This window comes from Gordionus sp. m RMFG-2023, chromosome 5 (genome assembly GCF_954871325.1).
Source record: "Gordionus sp. m RMFG-2023 chromosome 5, tfGorSpeb1-WG-v2, whole genome shotgun sequence".
Taxonomy (NCBI): Eukaryota; Metazoa; Nematomorpha; class Gordioida; order Chordodea; family Parachordodidae; genus Gordionus; species Gordionus sp. m RMFG-2023.
Window position 1 is genome coordinate 11909115 of NC_088779.1, and position 24138 is coordinate 11933252.

General features: G+C 25.9%; 1 protein-coding gene across 1 annotated transcript; it reads right to left on the reverse strand.

Moving 5' to 3' along the window:
* Positions 1-5924: 5924 nt before the first annotated feature.
* LOC135929618 (small ribosomal subunit protein eS19-like) lies at positions 5925-6809 on the reverse strand. Its single transcript, XM_065466286.1, has 5 exons — positions 6678-6809; positions 6408-6508; positions 6303-6368; positions 6147-6264; positions 5925-6106 (listed from the first exon to the last, which is right to left on the reverse strand). Exons 1-5 carry the CDS (start codon positions 6746-6748, stop codon positions 6007-6009), a joined length of 456 nt encoding a protein of 151 aa, XP_065322358.1. The 5' UTR covers positions 6749-6809; the 3' UTR covers positions 5925-6006.
* Positions 6810-24138: the final 17329 nt, after the last annotated feature.

The following is a 24138-nucleotide window of genomic DNA, read 5'->3' on the forward strand; positions in this document are numbered from 1 at the left end:
CTTAAAAGTTATTAGTTAATCTAAATTAAAGATTTCATATTTGACTAATGCCTTACGTGGGCGTATATTAGATATAGAAAAATATTTATTTTTTTATTTTATATTATAAGTGTTTATTCTGTCACTATGATTATTCATCCATGATTTTGCAACAGCACAGCATCCCATATAGAGGGAGGTATTCCAATCAAGAGGATGGTCATAAAGTAATAAATATGATAGTCTGATAAGAAGTGTGGTCAATTGGTTTTTGGTTGAAAAAATGAACCAGAACCAACCCAACCAAATGGGTCGACCTGGTCGCCCAAATCCAGAGACCCGAGCATCGACCCGAGTACCGACCAGAGCATCGACCAGAGCGCTAACTCCAAACCAACTTATTAGATTTCTTTTTAAAAAATTGTTCTTATAATCTGAAAATTATAAATTAGAGGATGAGTAAATCATTTCCATATTAATTAAATAATTGATATCGAATTCGAAATAATTATCTTAAGGAAAATGTCGTGTAAGAACACTCTCCCCGGTCTCTCTTGATCCTCGTCTCGGCATATTGATATAAAAATACTAGATATGTTTTATAAGATATCTCCATTTTTTAAGACAATACTATACTTGTTATGGTGAACAATTGAATATATAAAATTTAAATTGCTAAACAATTATAAATTTAGAAGAATTAAATAAAATTTCAGAAAATCTTTGTACATAGATGTGCCCAATTTGTTTTAATATATCTATTTATCTTTCTAAAAATAAATAATTAATTTGTTAAAAAAAATATCATGAGTGAATAGACTATATTTTATTTATTATTAATTTAATGACCCGTAAAAATATAATATATTTAAAGCTTTTACTTGATATCTATATTATTTGTTAAAATATTACTGATCAAGATCACCTATGCCAGCATTTTCGGCGGCGGAATGATCGGCTGGCGGCGGCGAATCGATTTAGACGTCGCCACAAAAATCGGCGGCGGCGCGGCGGCGTCAAATATTTTTCTAACAAATTTTTTTAATTAAATTTATAAATTCATTGGAAACATTTTTAAAATAAAATTTATACTTTATTATGTTTATAACTATAATTTAATGATTTTATTAAGTTATAATTATCATGAATAAATATTATTTTATTAAGATTTATAATAATGATCTTTTAGAGTTCAGAGTGAGCCCAGCTATAGAAACTATACGCTCGCTGGGTGTGCTCGTAGCTGGAACGCACAGGACCTTTCTATCACGTTGTGACCGGTTTTTACGAATATTAGAATGATGATCCCTCAAATGTATGAATAATAGAATAAATTTTATTCACAAAACAAGAAAAAAAAATTTTATAATCAAAAACCAAAAACAAAATAGTAATCATAAAAAAAACGAAAAAAAATTGTTAAAAAAAATTGTTAAAAAAAAATTAACTAAAAAAATGAATTCAAAAAAAAAGAATTGATTTTTTACAATTTTCGTATCCCTTTTATAGGGAAGCAATAATCATCACAAATAAATAATTAAAATTTAACAATCTAAAAATATCTTCTTATACAATTATAAAATACCTAATCCTGCCTAAAATTAAAATTATAAGATAAAAATACATTTTTAGAAATTATAATCCCATCATCATAATAATGACTTAAAATAATTAACTTTTATAAATCTAAAAATAAAATGTTAACGCCTAAAACATAAAATTATAAAAATAACAATGACTCATCAAACGCAATACATACTGACTTTACGAAAAATCAAATTTTACAAATCAAAGTCTCCAAATTATGACACTTTCTAGTTAATATTGAAAGTTTAGAAAGATCCAATGCTCTTATCTTCCAAAAATCTAAGACATCTTTTATCTCTAAATTATAAAGGCGAAAATAATGAATAACACTTTTTCTAAACTAGTTAAATAGTGTTGTTGTTACAGGCTATTGTTTTAAATAGATGAATGTTTCGTAGCCAATGACTTAAGATAATCGAGTTTTGAAGCAACTTGTGTCGTTTCACATTCGTTTAATTCGTCCGTGTAAGGCCGTAGAGAGGTAGCGTGTTGACATAAAAATTCAACCGGAGTAATATTTTTTTCCTTTAAATATTCATTTACTATGTTTATTGATTGAAAACGAGGATCCAAAAGTGCTCCTAACACCTAAGTAAAAAATTTAAAGGAGAAATAATATATAAAATAATTTATGTATTTTAAAATACTACCTGAAGATAGGTTATAATCTATGATCAAATTTAGTAAGCATATTTTGTTTAAGGGATGCTATGGGAGGACTATCATATTCTTTTACAATATGATTTTTAATTTCACAACGAAATAATAAGGCTAAATTTATAGTAACTCCTTTTTGGACAGATAAAAATTCAGTTTTTTTGAAGGTTTTAAGAAAATTTAAAAGTTCATGCACCAAGTCCCAATCGGAGTTAAATAATTTGAGATCTGATTTCTCCATTCTATTTAATAGAATATTTATAGGATTTTTCTTATTGCCATTCACACTTTCCAGCATTATTAAAATACTATGCCAACGTGTAGGCACATTTAATTTTAAGATTTTATGTTTTTTCTCATATGATTTTCACTATCATCATCAAACCTCAAACGATCTTCATAAAAAGGATCATTATCATCCAAATCTAAAATATCCGATGTATATGATATCTATTCAAAACATTTTCTATTTTCTATATCGTTTATATTTTCAAAATCCGCTGTTTTTAATCTTAAGGCAACTATAACTTCTCTCACTTTTTTAGTGAGATTTTCTATTTGATTAACTTTTTTTATTCCATACTACTGTCACTAGATTATGTAATCCATGCCCCAAACATAAATGATGGTCGTATTCTCCTAGACGAGCACTTTTATTTACATTGGGTCCTGCATCCGTAACCATTTGAATTATCTTGGACCCTAAATCAAATTCATTTTCAACCTTTTCTATTACGGAAAGAATAGTTTCAGCGGTATGTTTTTGAGTGACATGATGTGTCGCCAATGTATAAAATACAATATTAAAATTATTATCTATTTTGTGAAATGTAAAGGTGATATAATTTCGCCGTCTATATTTATCGGTCCACATATCAAAAGTTCTAACACAAAATTTAGGACCTTTATTAATTTGTTGGCATATGTATGCTTTCATTGATAAATACACATCATCTAATCCACTCCGGCTAAGTGTAGTTCTATCTGGTAATTCTTTGGTATCTGAAATAATGCCATATTTCTACATAATAAAAAGTTAATAATAAAAATATTATGCCATAAAAAATTCTAAATGTGGGATGTTATAAAATAATTAAATATCTTAACAGTTAAAATAAAAATTAAGATTGCCCTATAAAAAATTATAATGATTTTACAAATAACCTTTAGAAAATCTTGCATTCCAGTATTATTTATAGAAGAGAATGGCATTAATCCTTGCAACACATAAGAACATAATTCCTTACCAGAATCCATTTTTTATCTTTAATAGGGTCAGTTGTATCTTTTACAATGGATTTGAAAAATAACTTTAAATTTTGTTTAGATATTTCTTCTTTACATGATAAATCATGTTTATCAAGTAAATGTTTTGTTATATTTGATGTGCTGATATTTTTTGAAAAAGATTTGATTGGATAACTAATTATAAAATTTACAAATTTTTTAAAATAATCAAAAAATTTACTCTGAAAACGAATAATTATTTTCATTCTCACCATCTTTATCAAGTGCTATTTGCAAGCATATATTACAAAAGACTTTATCTGTAGCAACACTGTTTCTCTTATTATTTGTGTCGGTTTTTAATAATCCAAAATGTTTTCATGCAAAAGAAGGCTTTGTTTGCAAGGATATACTATATTTTGTTACAGGGTATTGCAATGCTGCATCCATCATAATTGTTTTAGTCCTGGTATTTTTATATGTTATAATGGCAACAAAATAAAATCATTAATTAAAATTTCCTATTATGATAAAAAATAAATTTTATATAACGAGTTTTAAATTTTTTGAAGCATCAAAATTAAAGAATAAAATATACAATTTCCTTTTCAAATTTAATGTCCTAATCTTATTTTATCTATCATGTTGGTCACAAACCTGCCCAAAGTGTGCAAATATGGATTGTTACAAATCAAATTTATAGCAAATAATATTTATTAATTTTAAAAAATAAAATCGCATTTTTAAATATCAAAAAATATTTAATATTTTTCTTCTAATACAATTCATAAATAATATATAAAATAAATTAATAATAATAAAAATGTAAAATTTTTTGGCGCGCGGCGTCGGCGTGGTCAAAATCACCGGCGGCGGCGCATATATGCCTAATATTTAATATTAAAAAAATTTCCCCAAGCCTAACCAAAGATCATAACAATTTTGGTAGTTGAGAACTGGAATAAATATTTTAAAAATCTAATGAATTTATACAATGAAAATCAGATTTTTATGGGCATTGGTTTTGGCCTGGAAAGTAAAAATATATTAATATTGGCTATTACCTGAGACCCATATAAATATTCGGTGTTAAATATTATGCCTAATATATTTACAGAATTCCCAAACCCGGATCATGCACATAATTATGTAGGGAAAATTTTCTCAAGCTAGCCAAAGACCATATTAGCTTTGGTAGTTGAGAACTGAAATAAAAGTTCTAATTCATTTATTTCGTAATGTAGTTAATTAATCGTAGTGCATTGAAGGATCTTTCCATCGATACTTGAGGACAAGGGTCAGCTAGACTTACTCGCTAAAGGAATATTTTGGATAATTGTAAAAATACTTTGATGGGAATGTAATTTTAGGCTATATATTAAGAAATTATTTTTTCTTGTAATATCCATTACATATTTAGAGTTAAACAACAAATAAATACATTTCGACTCATAATGTCAACTCCTGAGCCAACTTATCTAATCGGTTTGAGCCTTAACCAATTTTACAACTTTAGGATTCGTCTTCTATGCATAAAATTGAGCAAAATTTATTAACAATAAAATACTGGAGTTGGTGCTCTGGTCGATGCCCGAGTCTATGAATTTGGTTCAACCAGGTCGACCCATTTAGTTGGGTTGATTCATTTTTTTGACCAAAAACCCAACAAAAATCATACTAATTTTACCCAACCAAGCAATTTAACCACACAACTGATAAGTTATTTCTACTCCCAGTCATTCTTTAAATTGTCCAAAGCCCTGCTAGATCTTTTTATTAATTATATTAATAAATCAATCAATCCAGTGTTAGATATTATAGATAGTTCATCGTCCAAAGCCCTGCTAGATCTTTTTATTATTTTAATAAATCAATCGATCCAATTGCAGTGTTAGATATTATAGATAGTTGATCTAATATCTTGATTTTGAAAATGTCATATATAAGTGGTAATTTCTAAAAATGAAACCATTCACGAATAATATATTTTTGGAAAAGGGCAAGTATAATAGGAACCAGATTTCTAACTTGCTATCATTGTGGATAAGAAATAAATGCTAAACAAAGACTAAGTACTAATTCATTTTTTACAATTTGGATTCAAATCACTATACTATTATTAAACTCGTGATAAAGTATACAGGGTAAACAGCAGAAATATATATTTAAAAAACAAAACATTAATCAATTAGCCAAAATTAATATTCCAAAATTTAAACAATTCCTTAACTAATATTGTTATAACTCCAATGAACTATTTCCCAAAATATCTTACTTTCTTAATTAATAAAAATAAAGTAACATTATTTTAAGTAAAGAAATATCATTATTTTATCATTTAATGCAGTCAGATCAACATAATGCCTTACTATTATATCTTTTCAAAGATGCTTATTCATCAAAAGTATCTCAATAATTTAAATAACTACAAATAAATCTCATTACATTTTAACATCTTGATGCAAACAAATATCCTGGTGGATATTATAAACCAGTCACAACTTTTTTATTATTTATATCCATAATTTATAAATAGTAGTAATATATATTTAAAGTTTAAGATGTTTCCTCATCTAATATTTTATCTATTTTTTTGTGAATTTGATTAGCTATTCTATCTAAATCCTTTCTTCCTTGGCTTGTGAGTTTTCTACCACTAAATAAAGATTTAAAGCCTATCACTTAAGAATGTTTACCCTTTCACTTTATCAAGTTCAACTAAATTCATCTGTTCTAATGATTGTAATATTTTTCTAGAAATACATGCTGAACCTCTTGAAAAATGACTTGGTTTTACACCATTGTTCTTTCGAGCTATTTTAAAATATAAAAACTTATACATTGATAAATACCTCCATAAATTTTAGTAAAAGAACCAACACCTGCAGGTCGATTATATAAATGCCTAGCCATTGAAGCTAAATAATAAATATTATAAGAATGAAATAAATATATACCTGCTCTAATATAAAACCAATCGTCATTTATTGGCGCTAACTCATTGTGCTTTGCCAATTTTACATGATCAACAAACTCAGGGAGTTTTATTTTACCACTTCTGTAATTAAAAGCATATTTTTAATTGTTCTTAAGAAATCCAATAATATTTAAATTATATATCAAACATTATAGATATTTTCTTAAAAAGTATATAGCATTACGCAAACCAATATATGAGAGCATATTATGGGATCGGCAATGCATAATTATCTAAAATTAATTATTACTTTTTTAAATGATCAGATAGTTCTATGACAAATTTTTGTTGATCAACATCTTTAGCCGAAATACCTGGCATTTTATAAATGTGAACAAATTAAGCAATCTAATTGGGAACAGGTTTTTACATTGAAATTTTAAATATTTAAAAAAAATATTGTTAAAAAAAATTTTAATTTCTCTTATATAATATAAATAATAATTTATATAGGTAAAAAATTTAATCTGACTTAAAATATACAATCTCAAATTTAATTTATAAAATTATATAAAATAAAATAACAAACTAGAATAAATAATAAATTGTTACAACATAAAAGATAAAAATTGACATAGTTCCGACTGCAAACTTTAGGGGTAGACACCAGTGCGTCGCTATGGGGGCGCAGGGACTCGAGCACCCTGAAAAATTTGAAAAGCCCCTTTAAGCAAAAATTTTTTTTTAACGGCTCCTTAATATCCCCTTGAACTAAAAGTAATTTTTTTTGATTGCCTACTGAATGATTTCTTTTATAATTCTATTGAGTAATATATAGATTTAATTTTATAATTTAAAAATTAATAAGTCTATCTAAATTATTCTTAAATTAATACAATTTTAATTATTAGATTAGATTAATACTTATAAATAATATTTTCACTATGTCAGCTTGCAATCAAATTCTGTGTTAAAAATAGAATATTAATATCACTCACTAAATATTATTTTAGCTTAAACAGTTGAAGCTTTATTGACTTTTATTATTTAAATATTTATACCCTAATTAAATAAATATTAATTGAAAATTAACAAATTTAATATTGTAATTAGCCGAGTTCAAAATAACTAATCAACTATATTATTGATAATTAAATTTAATTACCATGCCTCCTCTTAAAATTATTTTCAAGGTCCAAATCCAAGTGTAAGAGATTTATTTATAAAAAGTAAGTAAACATATAGTTTATATTCCTCTATTAGATATAATTGGTTATAAAATATTAGGTTAAATACCACTTTTACAGGCGTATTTAACAGTTATATAATATATTACAGTTAATATTTTAATAAATTTTCCTAATAAATGCTTTTGATAATAAATATAAATTGCTATTAAATATTTAACGCCATCTATTTATTTAAATTTTTTTAAAAATTTAACATTTTATTTATCCAAGAATGGATAAGATAACTTTTCTTTTCTTTTTTATGTGTTTTTAGGAAAGCTCTTTTTTTCTCATTTGAAAAACAGTTTTGAATTAAATATTTTTGATTTTATTACAAACTACTTATATACCAACTAGAGGTGGTGCGACAATAATATATAAAATCTTAATTAATTTCTTTTATCATATAATATCACTTTTTTTTAATTTATAATTACAAAATGTTTCATTTCTAATATGTCATCCCTGCCTTGTAAATAACTTAAGGCTACAATACATTTGCATATTTTCTTCTAAAGATTTTTAGTGTTTTTGTTTTATCAATTTATCTAGCATAATAAATTCTGATATAAGTTTATATAGTGAATGTTTGACTATGACTGCAAATTAACCAGCATCTATTATTTGTGTGGCTATGTAATTTAAGATTACTATTACAGCTGCTGAGAGCATATGATTGCATAATTTATAAGAAATAATGGTCAACTGTGTAGTTGTTTATATATCATTAAAAATGGAAGATAATCTTTTAGAAATTAAATATTTCACAATTTTTTTCTCAATTACTTATCTAGCTTCCATCATGTCATTTAAGAGGAAGCTCTAACCACCATATAGTTTTATGATTTGGCATAGGCGTAGCCAGGGGGGGGGACAAGGGGAAATTTTTCCCCCCTTCAGAAATTTATCACTTTTTGTAAATATCATTTATAGCTAATAAAAAATATCCCCCTTAGTCCTCTCCCCACTCCCTGACCCTCATATATGTATGCATATATCTTAAATAATAATTTAAAAGAAAGAATGTAAAAGTTGATATTTTTTTATAAAACTATTCATCATAATTTATAGATTTTTGAGAAAATAAATTTATAAATATATAAAATGAACCAAAAATGTTTTTTAATAAATGGAATATAGGCCAAGGATAAGTCTCAAGACAGAAGTGAAATTTATTATAATTATTAATAATAGATCTATAAAATTACTAAATAATATAATATATCAAATATAATTTTTTATAAAGTGAGTAATTTTAATTTATTTATCTCAATAAAAGTAAAATATAATTATAAAACTATTGATAAAATTAAATCATAAATTAAAAAAATATTAAAGCACAATATAAACAGTGGAATATTATATGTCGTCGATTTACAATATATCTAATTATCAAATGACAATCAAGTATTTTTACCAATATAGCGAATTATATATTTTACAGAAAACTATAAAATATTGATAAGGACATCAGAAAATATCTTTTAAAGACATTGTGGGGTGAATAATATGAAGATTAAATTTATATATACTTAAATAAAATAGATGGCGTTAAATAATTGTATGCATATTGTTGCTATATTTAATATTAAGAGCATTGATTAGTAAATTTTGTCAGATTATTAACTGTAATATATTCTCTAACTGTCAAATATGTCTGTAAAATTGGAATTTTACCTAGTATTTTATAACTAATTCTATATAATAGGGTAAAATCAACTATATGTCTACTTACTTATTATAAATAAATTTCTTATAATTGTTTGGAATAAATTATTAACATGCTTTTATATTAAGGTATATACAATACAAGTAATTTATTATATTTTTATTTTATATAAACTAATAAAAATATATTTCATATTTGTTCCAGGCTTATTTTTTTTATTAAAATTTGTAAAAATATTTTATGACTATATATAGGTTAAAGTAACCCGGCCGAAGGCCGGGGAAAAGCGGGCCGAAGGCCCGCCCAAAAGAGGGTCTGGGGGCAAAGCCCCCAGTACTTTTTTGATTTCCCCCCCCTTATGAAAATCCTGGCTACGCCTATGTGATTTGGATTGGTCGTTTATATTCCTTTCTCCAAGAATTGTTGATTTGGTTAGGCCTATAAATTTTTCCTTAATAGTCCATTCTATAAAACATTGTCTCAGAGTGTTATATTAGTTTCTTGACCTATTGTCAATGTAAGTTGCTAATTTTATAATATGTAGTTTTTAAAAATATGTCATTGAGTCACATAAAATTATTCTGGTTAAATTAACAAGTTTATTCTTATTTATATATATTAGTTATTAATTAGCTTTTATAATAATACTTACTAATAATTTAGGGGAAAATCATATAATTCTAGTATTAATAACTTACATCTAATAAAAAATCAAGTACTGATTTTTAACATTTGAAGAAAAAGAGATCGCCAAAATACTTTTTTATAAATTGGAACTTGTACAAAATTTAAATAATCAGAATATTGAAATTCTAGATACTAAGATAATTTCGATGATGATATTGAAGATTTATTAAAGTCGCATTAAGCCATAATAAGAATAATTCTCTGGGAGAAAATTATAATAAACTAATAGATAGCCCGTCAAAAATATATCCAATTTATTTTATTTTTAAATCCCCCCCTCCCCATTCAGGTCAAGTAAAACCAATGTCATTGAGTCCAACCCATTAGGACTAAGAGTGGAAACTATTTTTTGAGTCAAAATATATTTAAATGAGCTTTTACCCAATATCAAAATTCTTTGTAAATATATTACTGATTACATATGATTAACATTTAACATTAAAAAATTTCAAGCCAGGTCCAAGCTCATAATATTTGGAAAAAATTTCTAAGCGTCCAAGACTTTATAATTTTTAAAAATATTTCTCAAGCCTAGCTCAACCCATAATAATTTTGAAAATTTTTTCCTAGCCCGGCCCATAATAATTTATAAAAGATATTCCCAAGTCAAGTGCAAGCAAATATTAATCTTGAGGAATATTTTCCAAGCCCAGTCGAACCCATATTAATTTTCAAAACTTTTTCCCAAACCCTGAGATTGTTAAATTTCTAAATAATTTATCAACACATGAAGGGGAAATCTCGGATTAGTGGGTTAACTCCTTTTATCAAAAAATTTGATAAGGGCTATCTATATCTTTATGTTAAGTACAAAAAAATGCTATCTATTTAAATTACAAAAATGCCATACAATACTAATGAAACTTATAAGCAATTTATTTAATTTTTTAAGAAATTTGTTTTTCTTGCCATATAAATTTAGGTATTTTTTTAAAAAATGATGAGGATTAATTATTATTTTGTGTGTCTGATAAAATTAAGAGCAAATCCTTTATGACATTTTAATTTATGATGGAAAAGCGACAAAATAAATCTGGGCAGTCGTCTGCAGAGTGAATAATTAATGTATAATATCATCCCATTTAGGGTTGTAGGTGAAAGTAGCGAATAATGACGGATTACCAATGCAGTGTACAACCCCATTGCGTCCTGGTAAAGCTGAGGCCTTGGGCCTCTGGTAAAAGAAGAACTCAAAATGATATTTTTGCTAAAGTGTCAGTTTTGGTATCCCCCTCTAAAATAGAATCATGAACGACATTGTCAACTCAACCATAAAACGGTCGTAAGTATTGTTATAAAGGCCATGACAAAACTACCGCATTTTTCCCATTAATAATGTTAATGAAATAGGCCGCACTACACATTCACGTTTGAACATCCCTCTAAATATTCATGAAAGTTCCTCACGGAATCGGATAAAGTATTATTTATATTAACTCCTAGTGAGGTGAATGATAGTGGAATTAAATGCTTATATTTGTTAAAAATTAGGCAGAAGTGGCATAGGGATTGTGGTAGTGGTTATAGAAATATCATTTAGAGGCAACTGGGTGAATATAAAATAAACATATAGATATAAAACATTAGATAAAAAAACAAAATAAACCTCCAGAGGAGTTCATAGTTCCTTATTATCTTGGCCACCAGTAACTCTAGAACGGGTAAGGCGTTTGTTGAATCGCTATTTTTTTCTTTGCTTATCTTTAATAATAGATTCATCATGTTTTGTAACAATGTGAGGGATTAAGATTGGGTTAGCCTAGACAAATAAAGAAATCAGCCATAAATATAAATAAACTATTGTTGAAATTAAACAAACATTAAAATACTGTAAACCTGTAGAGGAGTCAATAATAGAAGTATATTTCTAGTAGTTGGGGAGCTATAATCAAAAAAAATTTTTTGGGTGACTTATCAAGCCTATCATGTTCTTCTAAAGTTATTTTGCATTTGTTCATTATTAATGACTGATATATCAATATTTGAACAATTATAAAAAGGAAATAAGATGGGGATAGTTAACTAAAGTATAAACAAAACTATTCTCAAGTTAATTTTATAAGGTAGGATTAAAGTAAAATACCATTCGGAGAGTCCAATTGGCTAATTAAAAAACAATAGGAACCTTGTGAATAGATATAGAATAATTTAAATAATATAAATACCGTAGTTTGTATTTTGTTTTGGAATAATTGTAAAATCCTAAAGATAGAAAACCCCATTTTGTCTTTTTTATTGAGTTATATAAAAAAATTTAGTAAGAATAAAAAGAAGTATTGTTAAAAAAGGTAGGATCCTTAAGAATAAATATATAATTTTAATTGAATAAAAAAAATATTGTATTATATATATATCGATTTTTTGGATAGATATAAAATCCTATATAAAATTATTTATAATAAAAATAATGTACTTATTTTTGGTGAGTTATACAAAATAACCAGCATGCATAATAGAGCAATTGTGGATTTGACAAAAGGCAAGCTTTTAAAAAAGTAGGATCCTTAAAAATTGATATATTAATTTAGCTAAATACTAAAAATAATGTACTTTGAATATTTTTCTGTTAGACAAAATATTCATCAGAGATAAAAAGGCATATTGTGCGGCCCGACAAAATGGATAGCTTTAAAAATACATAGGATGCTTAAAATAGATATATAAATTTATTTAAATTATAAAAAATATCATACTAAGTATTGAAAATGGAAAATAGGGAAATTAAAAGGGAAAGGAAGTTAAAGAGAAAGAAATAGGAACTTAAAAAGTTTGAGAAAGGTGAAGATAATAAAAGAAATTAAAAGGGAAGGAAAGGAAAGGAAAATAGAATAATTTTTTTAAATTTTTTATCAGGCTGATTTTTCACATATTATTTGAGACTATTGTTAAAATAATTCATGTTAGTGACATCTTCAATAATGATATATATGTTGTCGGCGTAGCATAGCCAGTCTACATTTTGTAGGTTACTGGTATTTATGATGTCACTAATGAGTAGATTGAAAATGGGGGGGGGGGCACATCCTTGTTTTATACCACATTTATGTTTAAGAAAAGGTAGGGTTAATCTTTTGTGTTTTAAAACTATTTTCATAAATATTTATAATAATTTTGAATGTGTGTAGCTGGAATGAGAAAGTTTAAATTATTGATGACATTTTGTAAACTAAGGGTGTATGATGATTGTTTGATTTGTAAAAACTCATTTTTATAATTAAAAATATTATTTACCCTTACTTTGCTTTTCTTCAAAATAAATATGGGCTGAATTAATAATTAAATGATATTTATTTTTTGATATCAACCTTTGTAAAAACTTATTTTAATAAATAAAAAATAATAATTTACCAGGATAATTGTTGCTTAATGAGCATCTGTACAATCATTAAGAGAGGTTAAGACAAGGCTTGTTATCTAAAATAAAAACATAAGAATAATTTTAAAAATATTAGTGTATTAAACCTGAAGAGGAATCAATATTAGGTTCAACTCTCTAGAAAGAGTGGGAATATCATCAGAAGCTAAAATAGATGTATTCTAAATGTAAAAAAAATATAAGCATTTATAAATTAATTTACTTGAATATGAGTTGAATTAAGAATTGAATGATATTTATTTTTTGATATTAGCCCTTGTAAAAACTCATTTTTTGGAAAATAAAAGTGTATGATTGTTTGATTTGTAAAAACTCATTTTTATAAATAAAAAATATTATTTACTTTTTCTTCTCAAGATAAATATGGGTTGAATTAATAATTGAATGATATTTAATTTTTGATATCATAAATTAAAAATATTATTTACCAGGATTATAGTTGCTTTTTATTTGAGTCTTGCTTTTATAAAAAATAAATAAATTAATAAAAATAAATAAATAAATACGTAGCGATGACTTGACGTAGCGATGACATGACGTCACAATGACGTAGTGACGACAACGGAAAATTATAATATAGATGTATTGAAATAGAATATATAATTCAGTATTTGATAATATAGAGATATAAGAAAAAGATACTAATCTTTTGAATTATTGATAAAATGTTGCCAGTTTATAAGTTAGCTATAATTGTGCTAGCAGTTCCACTTCCAGATACGCAAGTATCCATAGAATGAGCATTTTCTAGCCTTAAGTTCATATTCTATTGAGAGAGAACAAAATTAAATATTGAATATTAGAGTTATCCGTTCTTTCTCTTTTTAAACATAAATAGTATCAATTTCATTATTTTATATTATTCCTCATTGTATTCGCGCATGTTAGTTTTTATCTTATTTATTTATGAAATTAAAAAAATTTATTTGTCCAATTTATATTTACTAAGTTTAATAAAAATAGATATTATATTATCATGGTTAAATTAAATAAGAAATTATAAAAATATAAATTAAAAAGATTTTACTATAAAATTAATATATATGTTTTATGATTAATTTTTTTTTAAATTCAACTTATAAACACCGAAACAAGCCGAAAAACCCCGTTATAAACCTATATATATTTTTTCACGGCTCAAAACCCTGGTCACAGGACAATTCAAATCCATCCACATAGATCTAATTTCCGACAATAATAGACTCGATGGTGTAACTCTTACTTCTTGGTTGAAAGAGCAATCTTTGGTATGGGATTATACATGTATAAATACGTTTAAAAAATCGAATGCAAAATACGCAATTATTGCGGCCGTTGAATCATCCAAACGTAATAATTAGTCTCAACCAGTAACGTTGCTAGGAAGAGTGAAAGAAGAGCCCCTCCCCTCATTTTGAAATTTTTTTTATCCACTAAAAAAATGATAATTTTGGATGAGGCTAACAAAAAAAAATAAGGCAATTTTAGATAATGTTTTAATGACTAAAGAAATAAAAGGTAATTCAATATAATTTTACCTTAAAAAAAGGTAATTTTCAAGAATGTTAGCTAAAAAAAATAACTTTTGATAATGTTAGTTAAATAAAAAAATTAGAGCCCCCTGAGATTGTAATGGCTAGTGGCGGCCCTGTTCCCGACTAGAAAACGTATCTTTTAACCATTGTCACTGACACATTAGGGAAATCAGGTTAATATCTCCCGAGATATGTTTATATAATTTTATTTCCAACCTGAGCTCTATGCCTGAATGGATTTGGACAAATGCTCAAGTGTTGTGAAACATTGAACACCTTTATTGGTCAATTTATTTTCATAAGTTTTTAAAATTTAGCAAGAGTTAAGAAATACCAAAGAATTATGTAAATTATTATTAAATTGCATTTTAATTTTGTTTTTAATGTAAATACTAGGATATTTTTAGTATTAATTCAAGTAACAATAAGGGTAAAATTTAGTGTTGTTAAATGGTTGGTTTTTTTCGACCACGACCCCGAGTCGAAGTCGTAAAAATTGGGTTAATGATGCTTACTACCAAGTGATTGTATGGAAATATTCTAAATACCAACATAATGTGCTAAATACCGACCAAAATTTATTAAAATGTAATATGACTTATTATTTAATATATTAATATAGAATCACGTGGTCGAGTCCGGCCTCCTATATATCATACCCCCAAGGATGGAACCACCAAGTTAGAATAAGAAAAAAAACATAATTATTATCGGGATTCGAACCCGTGACCATGGGATGAGTAAGCGAAGCTCTAACCGACTAGGCCATAGAGGCTTTCCAAAAATTACGATTTTTCAAATATATATTATAAATATATTTAGTAGTGCCTATCCAAATGAAAATAAACAAAATTCAAATTTGATAGATGGTACCTTAAGGTACCAAGCATCATTAACCTAAAAATTGGCCCAACCCTGAGCCAGGGTCGAACATTGACCACTACCCAGCCTGACCCATTGGGCCTGTTGAGCCGACCAGGGTTGGCTTACTGGATCGACTTGCTGGGTTGGCTTGCTGGGCTGGCTTGGATCGTCCTGCTGGGCTGGGATCGTCCTGCTGGGCTGGCTTGGATCGTCCTGCTGGGCTAGCTTGGATCGGCCTGCTGGGTTGGCTTGCTGGATGAGCCTACTGTGTCGATTGGTTGGGTCGACCTTTGGGATGGCTTACTGGGTCTATTTGTTAGGTCAACAAAATATATAGAAAATTAAACTAGTTTGTTTTAATCTGGGTTCATTGTTTTTGACATGTTCAAAAATCATTGGTTCTAGTAATAAATAGGCACTGCCATTATATTTTACTTCACGAGGAAAATATAAATGTAAAAATTTTTTTTAAATTTGTCTTAAGCCTAGCTAAAAATTTTGATACTAAAATGGGTCTTGTAGGCACTGCTTTTATATTTTACTCCACGATGAAAATAATTGCGAATTCTTTTTAAGACGTTGTTTTAAACCTAGTTAATTGTTTATGATATTAGGAGGATGTTCTAAAACATTTGGGTTTAGTAAAAAATTTTCACTGCTATTATATTTTTCTCCACGAGGAAAATAATTTTGAATTGTTAAGACGTTGTTTTAAACCTAGTTAAATGTTTATCATATTAGGAAGATAATCTAAAACCTTTGGATCGAGTAATAAATTTCACTGCCATTATATTATTCTGAAAATTATTTTAAAAATTTTTCTTAAGCCTAGTTAATAGTTTTTGCTACTAGAAGGATGTTCTTAAATCTTTGGATCTTGTAATAAATTGGCACTGCTGTTATATTTTAACCCACGAGGAAACTAAAATTGTGAGGTTTTTTTTATTCATTTTTTATAAAATTTTGTCAACCTTAGTTTAAAGTATATTTAGAACATTTTCCTCTTATATTAAACTTTTAACTAGGCTTAAGATATGTTTAAAAAAAATTTATAATTTATTTTTTCCTCAAGGAGTAAAATATAATAGCAATGCCTATTTATTACAAGACCCAAGAACATCTTTCTAGTATCAAAACCTTTTAACTAAGCCTAAGGTAATTTTTTTTAAAATTTAGCATTTATTTTTACCTTGTGGAGCAAAGTATAATGGCAGTGCCAATTAAATGCTAGACCCAAAATTTTTAGAACATCCCTAGGCTTAAAACAAAGTCCTTAAAAAAATTCTTAAATTTTTTCCTCGTGGAGTAAAATATAACAGCAGTGCCCATTTGACCAAAAGGTTTAGGAACATCTTTCTAGTATCTAAAACCTTTAACTAGGCTTAAGATATGTTTTTAAAAAAAATTATTTTACAATTTATTTAAACCTCGTGGAGTAAGATATAATAGCAGTGCCAATTTATTACTAATTATCCATTCTGCATAATTTTAATTTAAGCCTATATTAATAAAAGATTTTGAAATACAGTCGTTTTTCATTATATATAAAATAAGTTTAGTTTATTATAATCAATTAAATAAATCTCAATAACATGATAACCATCATTATAGATATGATATGAAATTCAAACTTTATCAAATTTTAATTGTAGCTGGTATTTATATTATAAAATAAGGCTCTATCAAACCTAAACAAAGATTAGTTCGATAGAAAAAATGAAATATGATAAATACGTTGACATCTCTTATCAATATCATTTTGTGCTAGTTATAATTACCACATTTGGTCCTCAAACTCAGTGTCTACATGGCCGGGGTGGGTAGGAGACAAATGCCTCCAAAATATATTGGCATTTTTGGGGATTGGTATTAATTTTGGGGGTTGATATTAATTTTTTGGGGGTAGGCATTAATTTTTGGGGGGTAGGTATTTATTTTTGAGGGGTAGTCTATCACTTGATTTATATTATTTTTGAATCCAATAACTTATATGATATGATGTATCGTTGATCTTATTCTGACAAATGAATTAAAAAGTGATCTGTTTATTAACAAATAATATAAAACTCTAAATTTTTTCTTTTTGAATTTTAAGCCTCTTTATTTATTTATTTACCATATTATTTTGCAATTTCACACTTAAAATATTAATATTATGCTTATTTGATAATTTTCTAAAAGTATAGGGGTTAATAATTTATTTTATATTTTAAATAATAAAATTTAGTTCCTATATATCAGTTAAGGATATAATAAATCATTTAAAATTTTAACAAAATACTTTAAATATTATTATTAAAAATAAGATTATCAGTAGGTAAACAAATTTTAACTATATTCTTTATTTAATAATTAACAAACATCCAAAGTTATCGACTATTCTCTGATTATATTTTCTTCTCATTTAATGATCAATCCCAATAGAAAAACCTAAGCAACTCTTCCTTGAATTTTTTTAAAATATTTTTTACGCATCTCTTTTTCTACAAATAAAAATGACTAAAATTTAATATATATATAATTTATTTATTTTTTATCGCATCCCAAAATTAATAACATTTCTATACTGTCATCTTACCTAGAGTGTGTCGATCAGAAAGTATAATCTATAATCAAATAATCGTTCAACCCTAGCACTTGAGGGCAATGCAATATTAAATTTAACATATATTTTTTATATAAGAAAAATCATCAAAAATTGTCATTTGATTATTTATAGATAAAAATGCGTCTAAAAGATTTTAAATAATACTATTTATTCCAAAAAAATCATTTCTTTTTTAATGTGTCTAAAATTATAATAGTAATGGTTAAAATAAAAATTATGTAGGGGATAAGTGCCATAAATGGCCATGCTTGCTGACTGGCCAGGTCAACATCCTTTAACATTTTATCTATTTTACTAAAATTGTTTAAAATCTGAAAATATTTATTTCAATAAGTATTTTTTTAGCAAGTTTTTATAAAATGTATTAATAGATATGGTTAATTTTAAACATGTTTAACAACCATGTAATAATTTATAAAATATTGAGTCTGATGATAAAATGAAAATTTAATATTAATTATTTATTGTAATTTTTTATTTATAATATAGTTCTTGATATGTTTGAGGCCTAAAAATATTTTCAAATAAACTCATCTTTCTCAAATATTAAAGATACAGCTTGATTCAAATTTTATTTTAAAAATTAAAGATTGGGCTTTACAAATTGATATTAAATTTGTTTGATATTAAATTTGTTTGATATTACTTTCATCTAGTTGATGCTACTAGTAGTCTTATTTGTAATAAAACCTTCGGTATACCATAAATTTATACCCTATGTTAATTTTTTTATCGAGATTAAAATATTTTGCGAGATCAGGAAAAGAAAATTCTATATCATCATCATTTTCCAGGGAAATTAGTTTGTTGATATGATCTGTACCCAAAATTTTTAAATATTAATCTCTATCGTCGACATTTCAATTTATTTTGAAAACTAGATTTATAATGGAGATTTTTAAATATAAAATTCAAAAAAAAATTATATTATATAAAAAGAATATGATTATAGAATTTATAAATATATTTCTATAATTTTATGTGTATTCGCTACCCATATTAGTAGCGAGCTACTTCTATAGCTATTATTTTTTTCTAAAGTAGCGCGATTAAGCTATCGCTACTGAAAAAACACGCTATATTACTTTAACGACACTGATTATAACCAACAAAAAATTAATTGGGGTTTAGCCTAAATGGCCTGAAAGGATGTAAATAAAATTTTATTGTCTGATTATAAGTGGTAGCTAAACATAAGATTCTTTTTAACAAAATCACTATAGCATAGGGGTTTAGCGAATATGGCGGCCGAAGGTAGTAGAATTTGTTGGGGTAGGGGCATGGGATGATTTTTAGGGGGGTTTGCCTCCATAAAATTTTCTGCCATATAGACGCTGCTCAAACTCGACCTATTCATAAAATTTGGCAGACAAATTTTAGTCAAAACAGAAGATCTTAAAGAAGGATTTTATTTTTGTCAAAGACTTGAAATCCAAGTCATTAAATTAAATTATTGCCTTATTAAGTCATTCCCCTCTTTAATATAATATAATCCTATCAATGTTATGAAGTATGGAAAAAACCAAAAAATTTTACTCATCTTTTATTTTGATTTCAATGAAATTTCATCCATTATAAAAATCAAATAATCTAATATATAGTCATTGTAATTTTATTTAATAATTATATAAAATATTTAACAAAAGTGTGAATTAAGTCACATGAACATATGCCAACATTAAAATTATGATGAATGGTAAATTTTACCCTTATATTTGTTAAATTAATAAAAAATTATTGCTGTAAATTAGTTAAAATTTAATTTTGTTTTAATATATATTATTTTCTAAACCCTTGCTAATAAATCGTGAAATGAAAATTAAAAAAAGAAATTATTAAAAAACATGAAAATAGACACCAAAACAGTGCCCAATATTTCTCAACATATTGAGCTTTTGTCCAAATGTTCTCTATTACACGCAATGATTACATATTAAAGATTATACAAAGCACTTTTAAAAAGAATAAATATAATCTATTTGTGAGTTTTAAAAAAATTCATATATTTAAACATCGCATATAAATTTGGCACCAAAATGGTAATATTTCGCCAAGGTCTTAAGAATACTATTTATAAATGATGATAAATATATAAGGTAAAATTCAAATTAAAATATTATGATATATAGGAAAATAGATAATATCTTATTAAAAAATAATACTAAATACCTTTTGAGATTAAATATCTCTAAATAATATGGTAACTAATTATTATTTTATGCTTAAATCAGAGATGTCGCTAAACATTACAATCTCAGGAGCAGAGTTGGTAAAGTAGCGCGCTAACTTTTTTGGTAGCTATAGCTAATAGCGGCTACTTTTTTTGAAAGTAGTTCCCTACTTTTAAAAAATATAACGAAGGTAAGTGTATTTAAATATAATATCATAATTAATTATAATTTTTATGATTTATTATTTAATTTTGAAATTAAAATGTAATTTCAATTTGTAATTTATATTTTCATTTGTATTATAAACCTAAATCACGTGTTAAATTTAAAATGTCATCGCCTATGGATATCCAAATCGTTGAAAGTGATTCAGACAATGATATTAATGAAATGGAAGATACCAGGGAAGAAAATGTTCTTAATAGCTATAATACAAATTTCCCATTCCCTAGATTTGAAAATTTTTTAAAATAAATATATAACCAAAACTGGTTTCAAATTTATTTGTTTAAAATGTAAAAAAAAAATATTTCCTCAAATCAATCCAGTAGCTATAACCTCAAGAAACACTTAAAGGTAAATTGTCATTTTTACATTCTAATAATATTTATTTTATAAGACTGTTCATGAGTTTTAAGGAAATGGAGAAACATCTAAATAATTTTGGTATAGGCTACTCTACATCCAAAAAGACTCATTCAATTCAAACCAAATTAATTAATAATGCAAATGACAATATTTCTCAGAAATTGGCTGATAAAGTTTGTTGATTTTATAATTTATACAGTTCAGCCAATGTCCTTAGTTGATAATCCATCATTTATTATGATGAATAAAACTCTATCCTCTGGTAGAATAATTTTGTGCCGCTAGACACTAATGAATAAAATAGCATATAACTTTAAAATGATGAAAGATGCTCTAATAGTAGAGTTATCAGAGATATCATATATATGTACCACGGGAGATTGTTGAACACAAAACAGAAGGTAAACTTATTTAAATTGATCTGATTAAATATTTTTGAGCTTATTTGGGAATCACAGGCTATTGGCTAGACCTTATAACTTTAAAAGAAGATCTGTGGCATTAGCCCTCAAAATGATAATAGGATGCCAGACATACGATGTACTTGCAAATAAAATTATTGTTAATCTATCTTATATTAAAAATATGCATATAAGATTAAATACGCCCTTACCCTCAAGTGCTAGTGTCGAGAGATTATTTAATAAGGCAAAACTTATACTTTCTGATCGTCGCTCTAGACTTGGGGATGATAATATTGAAATGATTTTATTATTAAAATGCAACAAATTACCATAAATATTTATTTTTATTACATAAATTTTTTTATAATCAAAACTAACTATATTTTAATATTTATAAATGTTGATTTTTATATATTTATTATACAATAACATTATAAGCAAAAAATAAAAAATTTGTTTGTAAATTTTTTTTATAAAAAGTAGCTTAAAAAGAGCTAAAGCTACTTTTAAAAAATAGTAGCTAAGCGAGCTACTTTTTTAGACAAATTGCGATAGCGGTAGCGCGCTACTTTTAAAAGTAGCGCTTAACAACTCTGCTCAGGAGGCTCAAAAAATTTAAAATATTTTTAAATTTATTTTTATCTAACATTATCTAAAATTACTTTATTAAGTTGTATAAAAAAAAATTCAAAATTTTGAAGGGCTCTTTAAATTTTTCAGGGGGCTTGATTCTCTAGGCCCCACCCCTAGTGACACCTAAATAGTTATTAATATATTTAACTTATAGAATAGAATCAAGTAAAAGAAATATATTATCACAATATCATAAAACACACCTGCAAATAAGAAAAGGAGCTTCTCAAAATCAGAGGTAACATTACTAATTTGGCGTGTACAGATGCGATGCAAAAATTTTAGTCTGATTGGCTTTCTTTTGCTAGAAAAACATAGAATAAAGCAAAATATTTAATAAAACCCTTAATTTTATAAATATCTATAATTTTTAAATTAGGTGCTCCAGAGATTTAGGAAAAGACAAAATATTAATTTCACACAATCTAAAAGAACGAGAGTGCAAATTATAAAATTTATATTAATTCCTAGAAGATTACGATAATGCAGAAAGGGATTAAAATAATGTCAGCCTCTCCATGACAGGATTTTTACCAGGTGAAAATCCCCTGAAAAACCTATACCAAATCGCCTATAAGATTTTCGCATGTTTTCACATTATTTTACACCTTTTTAATTATGATAGTACTCCTTTCATAAATTTTAAAAAGAATAACTTTCACATTATTTTACACCTTTTTAATTAATAGTACTCCTTTCATAAATTTTAAAAAGGATAACTTTTAGTTCTACTAGCAACTATAAAAATATTTTGAATATAAAAAAGTTATTTTTTAGATCATGAATAAAATTAAAAACCCGCTCATTTGCAATGAATGAATTAATATAGCATATTGTTTAACATGGATGTGAGTGCTGAGAATGTCTAACCCTTTTAAATTATTAAATAATATAATAGAAAGATTTATTTGGAAAATCATTTCTATTGTTGTTTGCAAATATAGATTTGGTCGATGACAGTGGCGTCGCTAGGGGGCGCAGGGGCTCGAGCGGAAGGGGGGAGTGGGTTTGATGAAAATCTTATTGCAAATTATTTTATTTAAAATATGGTTTCAATTTATAAATAATTATATACTATATGAAAATAAAATATATTTTAAAAAACAAATAATTGTTAATTTTAAATGATAACATGGTTTAAAAATATATATTAAAAATTATATTCTAAAATATTAAATAACAATAAAAATATATTGTAAATTTTTTCTCGCATAGTTAAATTAGATAATAAATTTTATATTGTTAAACTAATTAGATAGTTTTAAAAATTTAAATTAATTTTTTATAATTTTTAAATAAAAGAAAAATCATTTAATTTGATTAATTTTTTATAATTTTTAAATAAAAGAAAAATCATATAATTTGGGAAATATAATGAGAAAGTAAAGGTGATTTAATATGTTTGGGATTAAAAATTTTAAACCTAGAGTAGTTTCTAGATACGCTTAAATATTGATGCATCTACGATTGAGGATTTTTATAAAATAAATATTTTTACTCCCCTTATTGATACATTTTTATTTAAATTAAAGGAAAGATTTATTAGTCACATTTTTATTTTAAACAGCTTTTATTTTCTGTTGCCGGTTGAGTTTAAATACACTTGAAACGCGAGAGGATATTAAGAAAATCTCAATTTTATTCTGATGAATTATCAGGATCGTATGATAAATTACTTTGTGATGTCGAATTTTGGTATAAAAATTTTGACAGAATAGAGTACTCTTTGAGACCAAAATATGCTTTGCAGGCCCTTTTTTATGTATAATTGCACTTTAGATTCCCTGCCTAATATCAAAACATTGCTTTTTATCTTGGTTACCTCACCGATTAGCACATGTACTAATGAGTAATGAAAGGTCTTTTTCAACTTTAAGGTTAAAAACCTATTTAAGAAATACGGTAAAAGCTGTTTAAATAATTCGCAATATTAAATATTTATAAGGAGATTATTCTAGATAAAAATTTGATTCTAGACGAATTAGTCAAATCTCAGAGAAAAGTAGACCTCTCTTTATAAATTCAAAT